We start from the raw sequence: 22,380 nt of genomic DNA, 5'->3' as shown, positions 1-22,380 counted from the left end.
TTAAATGTTTCAAAAAATATTTTAAGTTCCCAAATTAAGATGGAAAAGACTGTATCCTGAGAAGTAATCTCAATTTATTTCACATTTGCATATTATTGAATCCTTCAACATTCTTCAGAAGTACATGGTACTAGCAATTTCAGAGACCTACGTTGAGTAGGATCTGCCATCTCATCCCGTGTTGCAGTTTCTTACCTTCCCTTTGCATTTTGCTTGTAACACTTTTGCAAGCAAATTTGTTTCTTTCTGAAGCTACTACGGTGCTACTCTTGCTAAACTAAAAAAAGGAGAAAGCTCCATTCAATGAAATTATGAATAGAGATTTTTCAGAAAGGAAAACAAGGAACATAGGAAGGTAGTTATATAAAACCAGTCTGTTAAAATATGACTCGAGTAATACAAGAAAGAAAAGATGTCCCTGACAAATGTGAACCACACTTACCACAGTAGGGGAAAAGACTGCAGAACCTGGGAAAACGAATTGCCTGCTGACAAGACTTTCTGTCATTTCATGTCTGCTCATGGTTCAGGGCCACAGTTTCACCTAATTGGTGACTGGGTGGGTTGAAGGTTGGGGGTGGAGGGCTGAAGATTTATATGTTTTGGCTCTTTTACTAAAATCAATTCTGTCAACTCAGTCTCCAAATATTTGAAGAACAGCAGAGTGAATTGCAGAATATTAAATAGGCTTCAACTGTCTTGGCACTATAAATTACAAGAAGTTTTCTGTCTGTACTCTGACTAACCACCTCTACTAATTCCATTTCTGGTGACCAACAGGTTAAAACATGATACAAAGCAGTCTCAAAGAGCAGCTCCCCTCCAATGCTGTACCAGATCATTCCTGAGGCTAAAGAGGAAAGCATGTTCTTCTGTCAGATAATGGTATATCCCAAGTCTTTCAACCAGTGCTCATGGCTACATCATACAACGAAGTGTAGCCTGGTAATGTGAAACACCTCCCTACCAAATCACACTGTCTCTACTCTGGGGAGTTTGCTCGTGGCTTTTATTTGTTTGCTTTCACTTTTCTGGGCTTAGCTGAAATTATTTAAAGGCTTTTAAGAAAATTATTTAATACCACTTTTACTGAAAGGTCTTTTCCTGTAGCACAGCCTTGCACTCCTCATGGACTTTGTTATTACTGTTCACGACTCAGTTGGGTAAGAACTCGATTTGTGGTTATGATTTTCTCAAGAGAGAGTTCATCAACCATTCTGCTTTTGTAGGATAGAAGACAAACTGTTACTAAGATATAATTTGGACATAATTAAGAGTCCATATATTACAGAAATCCAGGGTGCCTTACTTCCAACACAGACTGATTTCTAGCAGCATAAAACATATCTGTTCTGTTCTTATCTGTGTTCTTACCTATTTAGAAATATCTGGCCTAGAATTAGCCAGTTCCACACAAATTACCAACAGCATGAAGTTTTTTAATTATCTTTCTTACAGTGTTGAGATGTGAGATCCAAGCAAGCCACCAGCAATGATATCACCTAATACAATTATGATCCCTGGGGCTACCAAAAAATCTGTGCCATTCCTGCTGAAGAATACAACCAGAAGTGAAGAATAGTCACCCTGTAGTCTCAAACCCTTTTCAGGAGGACTACAACACCTGAAGCAGGCAGATGAGATCTTGCCTCACTGAACCACATTCTAGTATATACTGAGAACTCCCCAAACATTCAGATGTTTCTGAGGCATATTATCACCCATTCTTAAAGAGCAACTCTCCCCAGTATTCCAAAATAACTTTCTGCTCCTTAAAATGTCACATGTCTTTATTACAGGTCCTACAGCAGCAAACATGCACCAAGGAATAGGTTTCAAACTTTATACTCTTCTCAGTACCATTCTACCCCTTTCAGAGCTCTAGTTTTATCTTGCTATTGACATTTTGTTAAAAAACAAATGTTTCTCCTTGGTTTTGTTTCTATGGTGTAAAGTTCTCATGGGAAAAACAAGCTGTAAACTGGTACATCAGTATGATTAATAAACTGCATGTATATGACATAGGAAATTCAAATTCTTGAAATGTTCTTCAAATATGTGGAATTCAGATAACAGACCATTGGGGTTTATTCAATAATTCAGTCAAAAAATATCAACAAGATATTGGAAAACTGTACACACATACAGTTTTCTCTTACACTCTTTTGGTCTTGGCAGCTAGGGAGTTTACTACTGGATGGCAAATCCCAGATAGTATGAATTTGGTTTTTTCAAGTGGTAAACTCATCATTTCCATTCAATAGCTCTAAGAGAAAACCACATCGATGGCAGTAGAGTAGAAATGGCTATTTTATTAAGATGCCGAGAACAAAAATACAGCTGTAATTCACTGTGGAATTTCCATATATTTTGTTGTGAAAGTGATGACAATTTGATGATTTTACCATAAAACTGTCAAATACAGCAAACTATTAAATAAAGGCATTTTTTATGTTGTGGCAGAGACATTCAGACTCTTTCCAGATTAGCTCAAATGCTGCTCTGCTAACAACCAATTATAGCATATAGGTTTTCTTCAAAAATACCAAAACCAACCAACAAAAAAACAAACACAAATAAACAAACAACAAACCACAAAATCAAAATACCTTTTCTGAAGACATCGTCTATAAATTATTCATATATTTTTGACTTGTTTTCTAAAACTGCCAAATAAAAGTTCAAAAGGAATCTTTTTGTCCCAAAGTATAATTCTTTATCAAAAGTCTTCCTTGAAATGCTTTTAATAATATTGCTATTATTTATTAATTTAATGTAATAAGAATTAATTAACCTCTCAAGTGATATTTTGAGAGTACAATAAATTTCACAAAATTGCTAAAGAAATATGTTTTACTTTGGTTTATAATCTTGAAAGGGATCTTCATTATTAAGAGACCATTTCTTCATACTGTTTTATAAATCGGAATTTCCATACCTCCTCGATCACTTACACAGCCAGAAAACACATTATGAAATTGGGATGTAAATTACTAGCAAAGTAAAACCACAGAAAGCTGATGCACTGTTATCTCTTGTGCGTGTGTGAACACAGTAGGAAGGCCTGCTATTTAAAGGTTCTTATATTTCCAGAATCCAGCAAGATCTAACACAGTCTTTGTAATTGCTTTGGTATTTCTGATTGTAAGACTGTAAATTTATTATCTCTCGGTATTTCTGTATTGACTTCTTACCGCTTTTGTGTCCTCATACATAAGGACTGATGGAAAATAAGGAATTTTCAAAGTTTAATTACTTTTTAAAATTCAAAGTTACTTACAAACTCATTCATTTTAAAGAAGCAGCAATAAAGCAAAGTGTTTTAGAGCTGTGATGCATTATGGAGAGAAAAATGTTATTGTACAGCATATGGTTCTGTTAGAACAGAATGCTTCTGCATGAAAAGAGCAGAGAGGTGTGTTGCTTTTTCCCACGACTGTTCCCCAAGATTAAATGTAATTATTATTCTTACATATTCTCGAGTAAGTTGTAAACAAATTATGATTTACATAGAATACACAGAAATTTAAATATGATATTATGTAAACATAAGACAAGCTTTACTTTAGCCAAGATCTTTTAATGTAGTATAGATTCAGCAGTTTAATGCAGAAGTAAGGGTGGAGAAAAAAAGTTCATAGGAAATAATTCAATTGTATAAGCTTATCTTTACTGTTTTTGCTTCATAAGAAAGACTGAATCTATGCAATACTATGACAACTCTGTTGAAAATAATCTCATGATTATAGACTTATTTTGCAATTCATCATAAACATTTTCTAACAAATGTATTTTGATTTTTTTCTTTTACATTGATTTTTTTTATATGTTTACCTTGTTTTCGTTGTTTTGTTTTTTTTAATAAATACCTTGAAAATGAAAATAAGGTTTCTAAATATATTTCAAAGTTAAACTTTAATAAACATAACATACATATTTCTTCAAGATGAGTTAGAAAATTTGGCACAGAAGCCAGAACCTTCAGGGTTTAATTTCAGTTGATGAGACACCGACCCACCCTGTGATGAAGAATGCAGCTAACTCTACTCTTGTAGAGTACCTGAGTCTCATTTAGCATTTATAATATATCTCTTCAGTGATATTGGCCAGGTGGTTGTGTTGGGGTTTTAACTAGCACCTTAATAGCAAAAGTCTATGAACAACCTGTTCTTACAAATTGACTCATCTCATCTTTTAGCTTCCCAGTGTGAGATGCTGTGCTTCAGCCCCAGGACTGCACTAGATAAAGTCTCTCAGCACCTACATGAAGACCAGGGCACTGCAGCCCATCACTTCCTTTCCCTCATGATGGGATCTGATACTTTTGGCCCTTGGCAGTGTGACATTAGAGAAGGCTGCTGGTGAGGGTGGTACACATCTGCTGATAAGAGCACCAATGTGTCAATGCTCAGGTCATGAAACAGAATGGATTAAATGTGTGCTCATAATGGCTAAAACATAACCATGGTAACCTATTTGTATTCATGAGGAGGGAGAAAAGCTCAGGAAAAAGGAGAGTCTGCGGATGAGGGGAGGACTTGCTGCAGGACCTTGGTGCAAGGTACAGGTGTAAGGGAGTAGATACTCTCTAAGAGTTTGAGGAGCACATAAACCTTAGCAAGTGGAGTAGGTTCTCCAATACAGGGCTCAGTTCTGGCTGTGAACAAGATTCCCAGGGATGGATTTGGGGACGACACACTGGGTGCAGTAGGCTGGACTCGGTATGTGCTGGAGGACAATGCAAGATGCTGTAGGTGAGAGCATTGCACAGGATAGGGGCACAGTAGGTGAGAGCACACAGCTGGGCTGGGAGTAAAGGGCTCCCTATTTCAGAACAGGATAGCACTGTGAAGGGGTGGGAGAGGTGAACTACAGAGGTAGTGGAAGCCAAAAAAAGTGGATCCTGTCTATACAGGTATTCAGCAGACCTAATTAAAAACGAACAGCAATCTCCATCTTCGTCATATGGAGAATAAAATACACATAGGAGAAAAGTATCAAGGAATTAAAAATATAAACACTTCTGTTGCTCCTTAGAAGAAGAACTTTAGATGAGAGCATGTCACATGTGGCAAATATTCAGAAATACCTTATGTGTCACATTGTAAAGTCCTAGTATCTTTGCGTTCCCCAGAAATACCATGATCTCCTTAAAATCCAAAAGCAAGAAATACCTCCTCAGTGTTTAGTGTTACTAGAATTGCCCAGATATAAACTCACTAAACATGAAAAACCTTCATGGATCTAGTCTGCTGCCTCGAAAACTGGACCAAAAATGGCTCTAATCATACTGCACGGTGTACTTAAAAGTATATACAGGGACATGATCTGCATCATAAGTTGCACTTCCGTAGACAATGATATTGACAGTTTCAGCATAGAAAATTAATTCCTAGATCACAAAAACTAAATTTTTGTACTTAAAGTTCAAAACTAACTGATAATTTTGGGAATTCTTGTAGATAAAATCTAAGAAGCGATCATGTAAAATGCATTTACCACACTACTAGCCACAGATACAAGCTGTAATATAGTTGAGCTACCACATATTCATTCATGATTTACAGTCTGATAGCTGCTCTCCTTTGGTGTATGAGAAAGAAGCATTTAATCTCTCTTAATCGGCAAATTCACTTAAAGTGAACTATGGTTTTCCAACAGAAGAAAATTTAGTCATGCATACAATTCACATGAGGGTATATAAGAATAATGTTTGCATTTTTTCAAAGTCTACAATTCTTAACTTCAGAAGACTTGTATCACAATTAAAAATTAAAACCTACTACAAAACACTGATGGGAGTACTACATGTATTGGCTTCGAATAAGCACTATAAAGTTAAAGTGTATGTACACAATTAATGAGAATTCCAATGAATAGGTGATTCTAAAATTAATTTGCATGTCCAACGGGAGTGGGTTTAATGTAATATATAAGCAGTATCCCTTTCTTCTCAAATTTTAATTAAAACATAAAGCTTCTCCTTCTCTAAGAGGCTTTTTTCAGTAGCAGTTTAACAATGTTATTTACATAGGATATACTCTAAATAGCATTTATAAATGTGACTACCAACAATGTGGTCCAAACATGCATTTTGATTTGGACATGGAATATAATGTACTTACCCGATGGAATAAAAAGAAAGAGATAATAAGTATATAGATATAGTAAGTTTTTAATTATGGGGATAGAAAGATTCAGCCTACATTCACAAAAAGTCATCAGTTTCAGGGAACAAGTCCCAGTCTCCAGGCCAGGATGTATAGAAGAGTTTGCATCTACCTCAAATGAATTGTACCTAACTCTGTCCACATGCAGAGCACTTGGCCTGGGTCTTCTCTGAGCTCCATAGGAGACCTTAAGGACCATAGAAAAATCCATTTTTTCTTAGTTTCTAGTCCTGAGAACTTGAGATATTAACTGAAGATATACAGCAGTCCATCACAAGGACTGCTTCTATGAAATGACCTTGACAGTGTGTTTCATCTTATAGTGAGGGGTATAAGGACACGCAAGCTTTCATGGTGACAACACTGTGCGATCTATAGACATCTTCTAAAACTTAATCTACTAATTTTTCCACCTTAGGCACAGCTAGTTGGTTAAATCTGGAAAGGGAAAACAGAACTGAAGAAATAATACAGAGTAATGCAGAGCATCATCAGACTTGTGCGTCAGCCGAGGGGAGATGAAAGAAGAGCCTGCAGCTGTACTACGAGGGATGGAATTGAAAGCTTCTTACAAGCCTGTGGCTATGCTCTGTGAATTCTTTCTTTCTTCTCCTTGCGTAAGAACAAATGCATTTTTTTTATTTTCAGTGCTCACATTCTATATTTTGTACAATGTCCTTCCACTATGCAGACAAGCAGTATGAAGTTATGATGAAAAATCTGAAATATGGGGTCACTGACTTTCACTGATATTTCTTCTATAGACAGTTTGGAAAACCTGTGTGAGAACTGTCACCTGTTGGAACTCTCCTTCTCATAGGCAAAGGCATAAAGTGCTATGCTTATTAGATAGGACAACACTTTCCACGCTTGTTGAAATGCCATAATCACCACTTACTGCGGTCAGTAATTATTGTCCGGGCCTCTTGATTGCTCGTCTTGTTTTTTAGATTTTGTGCTGCAGTTATTAATTCATCCAGCTGGGGACGTCTTTGCTCCAGATCCTGTAGTATTGCCTAGTTGAAAACAAATTTAAAAAAAAATAAAGAAGAAAGCATAAAGAGCTTTTGAGAAGACCACATATAGGGACTTTTTTTTTGTGCAAACTTGACTTAAAGCAAAAACATTGTTTTCTGTTTCAAATAATACAAAGAATTTGGTCTAGACCTTCTAAATATTGTTGATATTAATTTAAAAACACCAAGTATAACTTGCACGGATAATTTTAAAAGAACCTGTAAAACTAGATACAAAGTAGAAATCATTCTTCATTTTTAACACTTCAAATTATGCAGGATAAGCTATTATCATCTATAAACCTACATAGGACGACACTATTTTTCTATATTAACTGATATTTTACTCTGTATTTTAGAAAGAACATATAAAGGCTTACATTTTTGTCAGATTAGGCAGTCTTTTCCTACTAACTTATGAAGTCTAATAAATTATGTTTATTTTTTAATATTTCAGAACTGTTTAATTATTATCTATCGGTTAAAAGCCATTGTAAGACTGTTAATGTCACTTTTTTCTGTCCTTAGTCCTTACCTATCAGAAAAATAATTAACACTCAGAATAATTTATATGCTACTCAAACCAATATATAAAGCCCAGGTGATCTGACTAGAAAGTAAGAAGTGGATTTAGAGTTTCTCATGGGGAAAAAGATGAGCTTCATGGTATTCAGAAGGCAATAAAAACTAAATTACAATAGCTTTAGATAAAATGAAAATGAAAACTCAAGGAAAGTAAGGCATATATGATTTATGCATATATTTAACTTATTTTGAAGGATTAGGGAAGAGCAAACAAGGAATCAGTACAATTGTCTCTCAGATGAGAGGCATCCACATATGTCTTTAAAAGACATTGACCAAATTCAGACACTTCAGCTACCTCTTGTGGAGTTTCCAGAAAAGATGCTCATTAGATTTCCCAGTCTTAGGAGATGGAAGTAGCAATACTTATTACAAAACCATGAAAAAGTAATAAAATTACTTTTATTCTGCCTACATTTTTTAGTCATCAGAACAGAACAGTGTGCCATCAGACAGTAGGTACACTTCAACAGTTATCAGTTTGCAAAAAAGGCCAGAGAAGGATTTCTATTTTTTAAGCTGGTTACATAGTCACTGTTATTATGTGTTTGCATTCTCACCTGCCTGTGGATAAACTGTCTGGAGTATTTTATTGTCTTAAAAGTCTCCTCTCCTTAAAATGTTTTTGTTCTAAATAAAGATACTTGATTTTAAAAAGAAGCTATTCACTGACTCTTCTGGATAGAAAAGATGTGTAAGTCTGATCTTAAATTTGACTCTCCAGCTTCAGACTATGGTTGCATAATTTCCACCAAGCTGAAGGTTACAAATAAAGACTTAATACCATTTTCTGTTCAATAAGATTAACAAAAGAGCATGAGAATATAGCTTTCAGTCGCTACAGCATGTACTATCAAAAGCAAACTAAAAGCTCCATAGAGTTTCATTTTGTTCAGTTACAAACTCTCGAGAAAAAAAAAGGATAAATTTCAAGATGTACATCTAGTTTCACCCTGTGAATTTCTTGTTTCTAACTTCTGTATCAGGTCTTTGAAAATCTATTATAACTGGCTTTCTAAAGTCATACCCAAAAGTTTGGATGGTATTTTTTCACTTGTATACTGATTGAATTGCAGAGACATGAAGTTAAAACAGCAGCTTGCATAATTAAGCAAAGAAGAAATTTCTCATTAGAAGTCTCTCCTTAGTAAGAGAAATAAAATCTACTGATGCCATTACTATCTCTAGATATCTATGTGCCTTCCAAACTCCATTTTCTAAGAAGACAAGTTAATGTGTGACATGAATTTTATAATGGGAAAAGCAGTCCCAGTGCAGTCGAACAACATCTGTATTACACATATTGCCAAAATGGACAGCGAAGAAGAACACTAAAGCACACACAACAGGCTCAGATAATCCTGTCCCTTCGCATTCTCTCTCCTTCCCTACCTAGCAAATGTTTTGAAGGGGAAAAGCAAATTAAGTCATTTTAAGGTCTTATGCCAACAGTGACTCTCTTCCCTAAAGTTTCCTAAGTATCATTTTATACTGAAACATTCAAACAGAGTGATTTATCTGATCCAACCTGAGCCTCCAACTAGACATTTAATGCTGTTTTTTTATCACCACAAAAGAAAGCTGCTGTTATGTGTTTCATATGGTAAGAAATGAAGCGCTAGGTAAGGACAGGTCAGAAAAGATTTGTTCAGTACCAAAATGAGGAAATGATCTGCGCCCAAGGGCTCCCAGAAGGATTTACCCCCAAGACCAATCTGCATGTCCTGAACTGGACATTCAGGAAAAACTAGAAATGCCTCTTTAAAGTGAGTATTGCTAGTTCTGCTGTTCCCTCGGGATATAAAAATCTCATCCCTGTATGGATTGTGTGGACAGCCTTTCTTCTGCCATTTAATTTGAATAAAATTATTTTCTTCTGGATGCACAAGAATATATTTTGGAAAGGTCAAAAAGGACACTCTAAAACTCTTAACACTGTAGACAGAGCTGAAGATTCTTAGACCTTTCATAAGACAATAATACATAATTATAACACAGATTTCTTTTCTTGCCCTTAGAAAAAACAGCAATTCTCAAATAAATATATTTATTCCTTGATTTAATACAAAGTGTCTGAGAACTTTACCCAAGCAACATCCTATTTAATTGGCAGAATTTTACCAATTACAACTACAAAATTGTTGCAATGTTTACTGGTCTTGTTCTACCAGTTTGTCTTAAAAGACTTCACAAATACGTGCTCCATATGGTAGCTGCAGTGTATGTACCAAACCCTGATGGAGACTTGGATACAAGTAGCTACTAAAACACATAATTTCTATCTCTTCCTGTGATCCTGTAGCGTGAAAATAAACAACAACACTTGAGCTCCACTTAAAGTGTTATCATATTCAGAAAAATATTCTGTGATTGGATAAACTGATCATACAAGCTGATTTTTTGGGTTAATAAAAATACAGTTAATTATGCTTAGGAAGAACAGTGCTTTGAAGAATACAAACTAAAAGACCACTGAATATGATTTTGGGGAAAAATTAAAATTGAATAGCTTTAAAGTATTAGCTGAATGATCTAAAACAAACAAATAAAACCACCAAAAATATAATCAGAAGCAATTAATATCTTGAGATAGCTTTAAAAACTTTTATGAATTTGGTTGTATAGCCATCCTCAACAGAAAACTAAGTGGAAACTTTACAACAGCCATAGGAATAAAAACTCATTAATAGTGGCACCCTGGTGGAGGCACAGCAGATGCAACAGACCAGATGCTTCTGATTTGGAATGTCAGCACATGGAAACAAATGTGCTATATAAAAATGGGTAATACAGAAATGAAAGTTATAATTAAACTACTTTCAAAATAAATGAAACAGAAATCTATCCAATCCCCATTAGGTCACCAAAAGTACAAGCACAATGACTTAGGGAGTCAGTTAAACTAAAAGTTGTAGGTTTTTTAATAAAAAAAAATATTTTGCATACAATTTGTCTCCACCAACACTTTTCTAGTGCTCTGTAAAGGTACAAAAATGCATTCTCCAGAACATTATAGACCACATTTCAATCAAGAAATTTTGTTTAATTATAAATGCAACTCCACATGAGAAGGTCAACAGTGAAGGACCACTGACATGCATGGTTGTACAAACACACCTTTAAACCCCAAAAGAGCTTTTATTTTTCTTCCATGTATCTATGAATGCCAGCATGGTGATGCTTGGTGAGAGCACAGCAATGCATGATAACGAGTAATGAGATACAGTCATCCAACCTACCTAGAGTTTGTTAGAAAGTGATGCTATTCACTTTAACAATCTTTCCACATTTGCGGACGGCAGCTGCTCAAAAGAAAAATCCAATTTTCAGGTTCCTAACTTTTATGATTTTCTTACACAAAATGGGTGTTGAGGTATGGAACAAATTGTTCAAGTCAGCGACCGAAATAACTTGCATAAAAATTGCTAAAAAATAAACTGACAAACTGAAACAGGTGAAGTGTGACAAATTCTTGGTGGGACTACTGCAAGGTTTGAGACTGAGAATTAAAATATTTTCTAGCTTTATAATATACAGCCTACATAATTGTCACTCTGGCCATGCTATTTTCTATAAAAGGATCTTTAAATCTATCCAATGTTTCTTTTTTCCTTTTTTTTTTCCCTTGGCTTTATGGCAAGTGTTATCAAAGTGGAATAGCTGAACTCCAGGGTGGTACCAAGACTTACACATTCATCTTAATCTTTTACTAGTGCTGATTATAGGTGTTCACTCTTTAGTATCTGAAGAAACTTTTCCCACACCAAAGCCAAGACTTTTCATCTCCCTTTGCTGAACCTAAACACATCAACAAGAGTTAAGGTTGCTGCTTACATGCTCCCAGTCAAATACACCTTGTCATCTATTTTCTACTAAGTACAAGAATGCTAATAGTGAGTGATCAAAAAAATCATGTTTAGGCAAAACAGCAATTTAGAAAATTTTTGCTTTTCCTTGTTAAGAGCAAACTGGAAGCACTTTTTGCCTTTAAGAAGCCATGGCTGAAGACTGACTTCACAATTGTTGTTTTGGATGATTTGTTTTGGCCCACTCCCAACCTTGTTTAATGAAATGAACCAGTGAACCACCAGAGCACAAATGGATGATTAATACAAGAATGTAAGGGAGAAGGAAGACATATTTCTTATCCTATGAAGGTTTTTGCTCCTCTGAACTAACTACTATGATGTCTTCAGAAAAACATAATTCCATTAAATAGCTGTTAGGAAATTATTTGCTCATCTTTTGAAAAAACTTCATACTCAAAACCTTAAATTTAAGCAAAAAATGAACTGGTAACTTCCAAAATGTATAGTCAAGGCAACTTTTACTTAAAACAACTAAGTTTCTTGTAGGTGATTGGTTCTCTAAATATAATGTGTTACATACACACACCTAGAAAGGGAGAAAGCTTTGGAAAAAATTGCTAACAATTTCAGAAAATGCAGATATGCAACACCTACAATTCATTTGCATAATAAAATTGGCTTTGTTAAGATATTCCTCCCAAACACAATTTGAATTTGTTTTCTTGTCACTAAGCAGGAGGAGAATATGAGTGAAAATGGTCATTTACATACTCTCTATATTTAAACATAAAATTATGAAACAATGAAAGCAATATAATGCAAAGGAGTTTTCTCTTTTGAAACAACTTTTCTTTTTGACTATTAACTGTTTTCTGTTTTCCCTCCAAAGCATGCACAGTTTTAGGAAAATATGAGGATCAAGAGTAACTATTTAGCAGCGCTGATAGCTGATTGGTGCCTGTCAGTGAAATCAGAACTTTAACAGACTAGACACTATGAATTTGATTTTTCCCGAGTGCTTTATGTAGTGCAAGATTTCCTAAGCATGTACTTTTATGTCCACTTAGGGCCACCTCAAGAACTGCCTCAGCAGCTCTCATTGCTGTCTAAGGGAATATATCAGTTCCATCAGTGATGCTGGGGGAAGCCACCAGTGACAGCTTATCAGCTATTGCATGAGATGCATGAAAAAGCATCACAGAACTTTTTGTGTTGTTTTATTTTATTTTTTTTTTGTGACAATGGCTCATTCAATTATGCTGGTGGCATTGGGAATGTTCCTTTACAGCTTAGGAAGCCCAATTCATGACAGGAGGTTATGCCAGCAAGGTGTGCAACAGGCTGTCAATGAGCACTAAAACCAAAAAGAGCAAGGAGTACTTAATTTGAGTCTCCATGTGTTGACCAAAAAGGATGGTAAAAAGTAAGGTGATGGTGGCAGTGGGAGCTGGGATAACTCATCCTCCCTCTCACCCTGGTCCCCATTTGTCCGTAGGAAAGGACTTTGAAAATCAAGATCAAGATCAAGAGGATCAAACCATCAAGCAGCTTGTTCATTACAACTGAGATGCCCTGATGGACTGCACTGGAGTCCACCCAGCATACAGGATGGAAAAGATTGAGAGGAGACTAGAAAAATATTACAGTTTAACATGGCTTGTGAATGAATCATTCCATGACAAAAGGAATTCGCTCTATCATAGCTATTGCCAGGAAAAAAGAGGAATAAAGCTAAAGATGTATCTGTTACAAGTAGAACAACATTCAAAGATTTGGGTGTTTGGCCGTAATGAGATCCATTCCACTAGAATGCAGTGATAAATCACATGTAAGAACTGAAGACTGAAACAGGATTAAAGCTCTAACAGTAAATCTGATTACATGAACTGTTTATAGGATACATATGGGATATGGGATACATATCTTGCCCCCAAACAATGTGGCCATCCAGTATTACTTTTACTTGCAGTAAAGTATAAGCATTTAAACAACCAGGCAAAACTATTCCAGGCTGACTTCCCTTCATCCCACTAAATAACTTAATGGATGGGAACCGAGCATCCCCAGTTTCTGTATCAGTCAGCAGAACTGAAATCTTTCAGTGTACAGCTGCCATTTGTGGAATGTGAATTTGCAAAATTTACTACTTCATTTCTTCTTTATAACTAATGGTTTTTCAAATTAAGGGCTTTTCCAATACACGTAACAAATGTGTGTTACCAAGAACACTGAGGGCAGATGCTCTGTTTTCAAGGCTTCAGATTTAGTCTTTATTGTTTTTTTTTAATGATACGCTTATCAATTCTTCATCACATTTTTAGACAGAAGCAAAATACTATTGAGCAGACATTATATTAGGAATGTAAGAAAACAAACAGATATTTTTTGCTGTGTTTGTGTTGTTTTTTTTAATTTAAGAAAATAACATTTATGGAGAAGGAAAACTAATAGTTTGACTAAAGATGCTCTGCAAATTATACAATTTTATAGGGAAATTATCAGATTGAATCAATTTTATGCTTCAAGAAAAACCCCAGAGGATGACTTCATCAGTTTCTACTGGATCCTCTGGAAATTTTTTATTACTTTTATTGGAAGGTTTCTCCAGTAATAGCAAGTGAATAATAATTAAGAAGAATAAAATGGATTGTCACAACATAAGTTGACAGGTGAGTTTACATTTAGGAACTTAGGAAACTAGATGTTTTTCTCAAGAAAAATGTAAATTGAAGAAAGATTATTCTGGTTTGTTTGGCTTAGCTTTTGAAAATGAAAACAAAAATTGTTAAACAATTTTTTTTCTTAGAGTGAACTTAATATCATTTAGGTCTGTGTGTAGGTAGGGGGCAGGAGAAAGGGAAGGTGTTTCTTATTTACTCTATCAGAAATGTTGGAATAATTCTGAAATAACTTCAACCTAACTCTAGTAAGGCAGATCTTTATTCACATCTCATTGTCATGTCAAAAGATGAAGTTACAAGCCTAGTTTTGTTACTTAAACTTTTCTGGTATATTTAGACAGGTTTTCCTCAGAGAAATACGCTTTCCTTTATTTTTGTCTCCATTTTTATTGGTTTTTTTTTGGTAGTGCTTGTTTCTTTGTTTGATTTACTTCTAGTTTTTATTTCTCCACATTTTTGTTGCTATGTAGTTAACTACAGTCAACAATTGTACAGAAGGTAAAGGTGGAAACCTGAAAAATTCTGATGTTCATATTTCATTAACAGCAAAAGGAGGGAAAAGTAGATACAGCTCCCTTGGCCTTCCCTCATCAGAGGGATGCTCCAGACCTTTCATCATCCTCTTTCTTCTTTCTTAAAGCCTCACACTTTACCCACTCCAGGAGCTCCAGGTCTCTCTTGTACTGAGGAGCCCAGATACACTCATCTCACTTTTCCTAAGGCACTCCAGGGTACGCTTGGCCTTCTTGGCCACAAGGGCACACACTGGAAGCAGGTGTGGATGGATGCCTTCTCCTCTAGAACAGACATGAGGGAAGGAGAATAGGCAGCACCTCTCCCTTCTGCGTTTCCAGTGAATACCTTTGAAGTGCTGGTGGAGAACACCTGTTAGATTAAAGCACATATTCCCAAGGGGCAGGTGAAGGAGGGCTTACTGCAAAGATGGGTACTGGATTTTAAATTTCTGCAGAGTAGGTTGGAAGGGCTTCTATTCACATGCAAAAGCCAAAGCAGAGGAGCACAGCAACCACCACTACTGTAGAGCTGAGCAGCAGCACAGCTGGGCAGGAGTTTCAAGGAGTACATATGCATTTACATTATGTAATTATGTCTCATTTTATTGGACTTTCCTGGCATTTTTTGGTGCTGCCCCTTGGTTAAAATATCTTGCTGCAGAGGGTAAATTTGCTCATGCTAAAAGCTACTTAAGATAGTTTCCTAATAATACAATAGTTATTAATGATGGAAACAATAAAATTGGAAAGGTATATTGGAAATTGAAGACAATAAAGCTTAAACAAAAAAGATGCAGATTCTTAGTAGCGAATATGTTTAAATACAGAGCAAATCACTAAAGAATATACAAAACTATTAACAGAAATTTTTAATTAAATGAAATTAATAGACATAGTTTGGAAGAGTAGGAAGGTGAATCTATATGCAAAATCCCATGGACTGGTATCATATATAGTGTATGAACATGTCCTTTCTAACCTTGAAACCTCTGATTCTGTGGGAAATTAAAAGAAAAAATTAAAAATTAACTCCCCTATAATGCCAGTTTCTCTCAGATGATTTTCAGCACTGGTTTCCTCAAATAAGCATCAGTCTTACTTGGTCCCCCTCCCTCACACAGATAGAACTTAAATATATTTAATCAATTTCTGGCTGAGAGCAGTGTTTAAGCATAAAGTTAAGCAACATACTGGGGTTATTTCTTGTTCAGACAAGAAGAACTCTTACTATGAACAGTTAATATATTTCATCTGTAAACACTGCTTGGGGCATAAGGTACAGACATTGATTAGTAGCTTGCAGAGGAGCCACATAATGCTACTCCAGTGGAAGAAAAATTAGCATTTTTCTTTTTCAGTTTTATTATCTGAATAGCAGTTTCAGAAATGAATCTGATATAAATAGAAAAGAAACAATCCCTGATAAAGTAGCTTGGCACTACAATAATAAAAGCAGGAAAAGACAATTTGCCTTTAATATTTATTCATGTATACACACATGGCGATATACGAGTAGGTATAGATGTGGATATTACAGAGGGCCTTTGCAATAACAAAGATGGAACAAAATTAATAAAATTCCAAAATTAAGGACCTTCCTCTGATTTCTATTCTGTAACTGAGGAGTAACTGAGGCCAGAGGGGCAATAAGCTTGAGTATCACAATCCGGTCTGAACAGAGGAAGAGGATTTCTTGAGATAATGTTACAATGCACCTATAAATAAAATAAATGTTTCTGACAATATTAAAAGTAAAAATGAAAATATTCTTCTCTTTTATCTTTGTTTGGAAATATTGACATTTTTTCCATAAATAAGATTTTCTGTGCATTGGATTTTCTGTGCATTGCTATTGTTTTATGGCTGCAATTCCCTTGCTTTGGAGGAACAGAACTTGTTTTTTAGCTACTCAACTTTTTCCTGGGACACTGGAATGAAAATAGGTATAAAATTGTATCTTGCAGTGTATTTTTATTTACACTTCCTGTAATGTTTGTAAAATATAAACATTTTATAGAAAAGGTATTTCCACAGTTCCAAAAAGAAATAAACTCGTTGCCAGGTTTTTGTTACACAGTTCTCATGTGCTTGCTCTCCCATGTACTACAAAAATGAGCCTCAGTTTAACAACAAACTATACTGCACACTGCTTTGTGTAAAAAATTCTGACCACATTCATAAATTCACTATATTCAGTTCCATAATGGTGTCAGTCAGGCTGGAAAATAACTGAAGATGGAATGACTGTACATCATCCATTTTTGTAGTGCTGTTTTTTAACAGAAGAGGCCTTTTAAATTTTTTTTTTCTTAATTCACAGACCTCAATTCCCAAACCCAAGAGCTTATGGCCCTGTCTGCTAACAACTCAGTGGTAAAAATTGGTCATCTTTATTAGTTAATCCAACTTGATTTTCAGTTTTTCACTGAATAGTAATATTCCAAAGCCAATAAGGTGTTATTCACATCACTAGCACTGACACATAATTTGACATGAAGTACAGTACAGAGAGACATATAAAATCCTGGAATAATAATTTTCAAGTTTAACATACCTGACAATTTGGCCTTATCTGATATGTGATATTTTCACTTTTTACTCACTAAATTAGGAAGGTACAAGAAAATGTCATCCCATACAGAGGATTGTCTGAGGATTGCCACAGCCAGTTCTCCAGGGTGGAGAACCCAAATTAACTGGGAAGCTTTTACGATGCATCTGGACCCTGCTTCCTGCTCTCCCCCTCCCTGTTACCATAACAAAGTCAGTTACTGAAAGGCCATATTGGGAGGTGGAAACAAGAGCTCTCAAATGTGCTATATTTTTAAAAATTAATGATTTGTATCTCCCTATGGAAATGCTAGATTGTGACAAGCAGTTCTTCAAGAGCTGAATCCTGGAAGGACTCCAGACTGAGGTCACTGGTTTTTTGCAAATAGCAGCCTGCAAAACTGGGAGTTATTTTACAGTCTATGGAACTGAAAAATGTATCTATCTTGGCAACTTTTTCTAATTCAACTTTTTGACCTTATTCCTTCTTTTCTATTTAAAATTACCACATATACATATGCAGACACACTTCTTTCCAGGGGCTTTTTCCACCAGACAGAAAAAGAAAGAGTTGTTTTTCTTGAGAGCTACATTTGAAAGCAGTTTCTTTTTGTCAGCTATTAATTATTAACAAAAGAAAACTGATTTTAGGAATCAACCATTTCTCTTGCTTCTACTGTATCCCTCCAGAGTATCCTTCTAAATACCTTCATTCCAAGCACTAGAAAATGCAAAGATGTAAATTGTAGCCACATCCAAGGGATTTGCAGAACTCTCTGGAAACACGGGCTGAAACAAAATTAGGCAACTGCACTAAGAAATAAAAGAGAAATATTACACATAAGACTGAACAGATGCCATTATCCTGTAGTGCTGATGAACCAGTTAAAAGCAACATCAGTTTATTTATCCATGACAGCATAATATATTCTGATTAAAAAGAAAACCCAACAAGTTTAGGAGATGTGCCTTAGCATGTCCTTATCCTCTGTATCAGCTGTTTCCTCAGGAAGGGTCTCAAGGGCTATGGAAATGCCACTGGCTGACCATTTCTAGTTGGTGCAGCAGTGGCTCTGATGCCACAGTGCCAATTTACCCCCATGACCTCCCTTTGGCTCTCTGCCTTGTGCCAGGAAAGGTCAGAGGACAGGGGTAACAGGGACACAGCTCTAAGAAAAAGGAACAGAAGGAAGCTGCCAACAGAAATGCAAAAGGGCTGGGCTGCCTTACTGAAGATGGGCAGGTGAAGAAAGGAGCACAGAGCACAGCAGTTGGTGCACAGATACCTGAAGTTGCACATTGTCATTTTAATTAAGGTGATATTGAGAGAGTATGCCAAAGAAATGTAACCCCGGTAGCAGTGGTGTAGGACATTATGAATGCAGTAATGGAGAAGATGTGTGGTCAGAAATTTTTCATTTTTTTTCTAAATAGATTCCTGATAGTGGAATAGCTGCTGTGATATCACATTTTCTTAGTCAGTAGTCTCAGGTGTAGATTAATGTGTACAAAAATGATGTTTTAACTTCTTCAAATATAACCCCTATGCTTCCTCAAAACAAAACAAAAATAACCCAAACTCAAACGTAGTTCCGAAAACTGCGAAGACTGTAATAACTTTTAAAATTTTAGCTTCCTTTCAAACTTTAATTACTCACTGCTGCAGATGTGCAGGCATTAAGAGATAACAAATAATTATAACAGATTCACCATGTACGCCAAGGTTGTTCTCTGGAGGGCTGGTGGTTTATTATTTTCTAATGTCACCATAGATCAAAGGAAAATGTTTCAAACCGTCTTCCACAGTGTAAGACATTGCATATGTAAATCAGATCATGCAACTTATTATTGTGGAGGAAAGTTCTCTAACATAATCAACTAAAGTCACATAAGAGCTACATTAGGAGAGTTTTCTATGCTTGCACACAATTGCAGAGAATTTCTGGCTGAGGGCATGCTTATTGAATTAACTCTAAATTGTATCTCTGTCCACAGATAAACAATCCCTCAAACCCTAAAAAGCCGTAAAGCATGAGCATACTCATGAGTAACAAAAAAAAAAGTAAAAAAAACCAAAAAGCAGCAACTGCCACAGTATCATTAGCCCAAGATTTTGGGTGCTCAGACTCCAGTGTACTACTGAAAATGCACATAAATTCCCTGGGAGAGTGGACAGTGGTTTCTGGACAGCTGTAGCAGCCCTGCCTCCTGAACCATTCACCTCTCACCTTAGGAATGTGAATGTTTCAGACTGAGCACAAGCTCAGTGTGTGAAGGCAGGTGTATGGAGGGTGGGGAACAGGAATGAGGAACAGGAATGGGAACAGCAGGCTACAGACCTGACACAGAGGAGATGGAGGTACAGGAAAAGCAGTGATATGAAGGAGAGGAGCTGACTGATATTTGAGGCTCACACTCCAGAAAGGCAGTCAATCCTCAGTTACCTATGGATAAGTCAAACCCAGTTCTGGACTACATCATACAACACAGGAAAGAAGCTGTACAGCTGATCCAGTAAAGAACTAGCTAAGGCCAGATAGACTTAACTAATGCACACAGAGCACGGTGTGAACACAGCTGTGTGATTCCTGGGACCAGCTCAGCAGAACAGAGCCTTTCAGGAATAGTCTGAGTTAATGAGACCTGATGAGTCTCACCTGACTGAATACAGAACTGTTTACCTGTTGCGGCATGTGCTCCCCAGCCTTATCTCATTTGAAACAGCTGCAGTCAGCCTGTCTGTAATCGAGACACATCCACAACACTGCAGTACTGCAGCCTGGGTATGGATGTGTGTGCCCAGGAGAGAAGGAGGTCAGAGGCAAGTCTCCATTGTTGCATATTCCATGCAGTTTTCTTTAAAAGGCACAGTGGGTTCAGACAACTTCACAGAGCAGCCTGAGGATACCTGTACTAACTGCCCATAATTTAATTGTGCATGTATTTCCTTCTATTCCTGTTTTTAGATATTTGTTCTTCAAAGTATTTCAACCTCAAAGTCACTGCTTAGCAATTGTTTGTTTTTGATTGATTGGTGATTCTGAACAATCAAGTGGTTGTTCAGAATTTGCTGTTACCAATCCTTCTAACTACCTGATAATTTATTTTGATTTATTTTGATGATGGTCTTTCTTCATTACATCTACCAGGAAATAAATAAATGTATCTAAAATGTAGATATGTATGCAGACATGCTCACACACACAAATATACATACAAGTAATATAAAACAGTTGCCAATATTTGGATAAGGACTACAACCCATCACAGAGAGTCTAAACATCTTTTTGTACCATTATCCACAGTGTTTGTTATCCCCTTATGGAAACCTATAGCTCATTTCTCTGCTGTAAAGTTACACAAGATGGAGATTATTCTGCAGGTGCCATAAAATCTGTAAACTTATTTTGCTTCAACATTTTTACACAAACAGAATAAAGCAGTCACTGAAACTTTTGAAGTGATAGTCTGAAAAAAGGTTTGTTCTAGCACTAATACTTATGTTAACAGCTTCAGGGCAGAAGGTCTCTGTGTGAAAGACAATAAACAAACAATGCTAACTTTGTTATTGGTGTGAAATCATTCTTATCTAACTCAATACAAATTCTGATGTGACAGCTCATGAATTTCAGCTATAATACTCAGGAACTGGCTGAAGAAACCTCGTGGGTATTAGTAGCTATATTTAAGGACCTGCAATGGATGAATATACCTCACTTTTGAAAAAGACGTAGAAAACTAACCAGGAAATTTTAGGTGAATTATTCCTAGCTCAGTTTTAGAGCAACCTTTAAGAATTAGTGATTCTGATTAAACAACCTTTGAGAAGGGAAGATAGTAACAAGTAATAGAGCCAACCATTTATCAAAAAATAAATAATAAGTGGGCAACTGCATTTCCCTTCACCCAAAGCTGTAAGATTTATCAATAGTGAACCACAGGTAGAAGTTGTGCCTGATGCCTGGAGCAAAGCTTCTAATACTGCCCATGTGATGTTACAACAAGCAGAAAATTTGGATGGAAATGGAAATGAAACTGATGGAAAAAAAAGCCCCATAACTTGGATATGGGAAGACAGTATCAAGTGAAGCAACATAAAGACTTGTCCTATGTCTAATATTAATCACTATTACTGGTTGATGGAACAGAGCATAGTTTTTTATACTCACAATGATACAAAAACCAACCAGCAGCAAGAATGTGAGAAGAGAAATACAATTCGAAGCAGCTTTAAAGAAACCTGAGAAATCAGTATGTCCAAGGCATTAAAATAACTAGCTGAAAAATTGGATTAGCATCAGAATGGGTGGCAAATGACTGGACAGATTGCCACTAATCTAGAAACAAGGATAGAGATTTTAAGGAGCAGGATCTGTTTAGTATAGAGAAAACTGAACTGAAGTACTACCCTTCAAATATATGAGGTTATTGCTGAGAGAGTAAACTGCTCTCAGTTTTCATTGTGGTCACATAACTAGCTTAAATTGAAGCAGGGGACATTAAGATTGGAGATAAACATCTTTGGACTGCCAAGGATTGTTAAGTGGTGAGAAAAAAAATCTGCAAAGATACAGAAAACAAAAAATCTTATGGAGCAGGTTAGACAGAAACTGGTCAAAAAATTATCTGTCTAGTTGATCCTTCCTGATGCAAAAATCTGGACTGCAAGGACTTTCAGATCTCCTTCCAGATCTCTTTAGTATACCTACCACGCCTTTTTGAAAAAAGCAACTATAAAACCAGCACAGAGAATAAATAGAACCCTGTGTTAGTTTATAACATCATTTTCAAGAGAACTTTTAATGTTGGTTTGAATAAAAACATGTTAGAGTTAATGCTCTTTCAACTTTTATTTTGATTACTTGATAGCAATGGAGACAGACTGAATGGGAAGGGTGGAAAACAGTACCTGCAGACTGTTTAAAATAAGTGCCAGTAATACAAACAATTACTAAATGATTTCTTCCTCAAAGTTAGCTCAGATATTGAAACTGGCCTCTCTTTTTCATTGTAGTTTCTTTGTAGTATGATATTTTTTATACAATGACAGTGCA

At 35.9% G+C, this 22,380-nt stretch overlaps 1 protein-coding gene across 9 annotated transcripts in view; it reads right to left on the bottom strand.

Moving 5' to 3' along the window:
* The window catches only part of DMD (dystrophin), a 1,137,330-nt gene that overhangs the window by 275,987 nt on the left and 838,963 nt on the right, over window positions 1–22,380 (bottom strand). For all 9 annotated transcript variants that reach the window (XM_088068904.1, XM_088068916.1, XM_088068923.1 and 6 more), the window contains one exon: window positions 7,069–7,186. In XM_088068904.1, coding sequence (XP_087925030.1) covers window positions 7,069–7,186 — 118 coding nt within the window. The remainder of the gene's footprint in view (window positions 1–7,068; window positions 7,187–22,380) is intronic.

This window comes from Pseudopodoces humilis, chromosome 2, assembly GCF_049639895.1.
Source record: "Pseudopodoces humilis isolate 2021_Gansu_Grassland_sample_001 chromosome 2, ASM4963989v1, whole genome shotgun sequence".
Classification (NCBI taxonomy): domain Eukaryota; kingdom Metazoa; phylum Chordata; class Aves; order Passeriformes; family Paridae; genus Pseudopodoces; species Pseudopodoces humilis.
The sequence above is the reverse complement of the archived record's forward strand: the minus strand, read 5'-3'. Positions and strand labels throughout refer to the sequence as shown.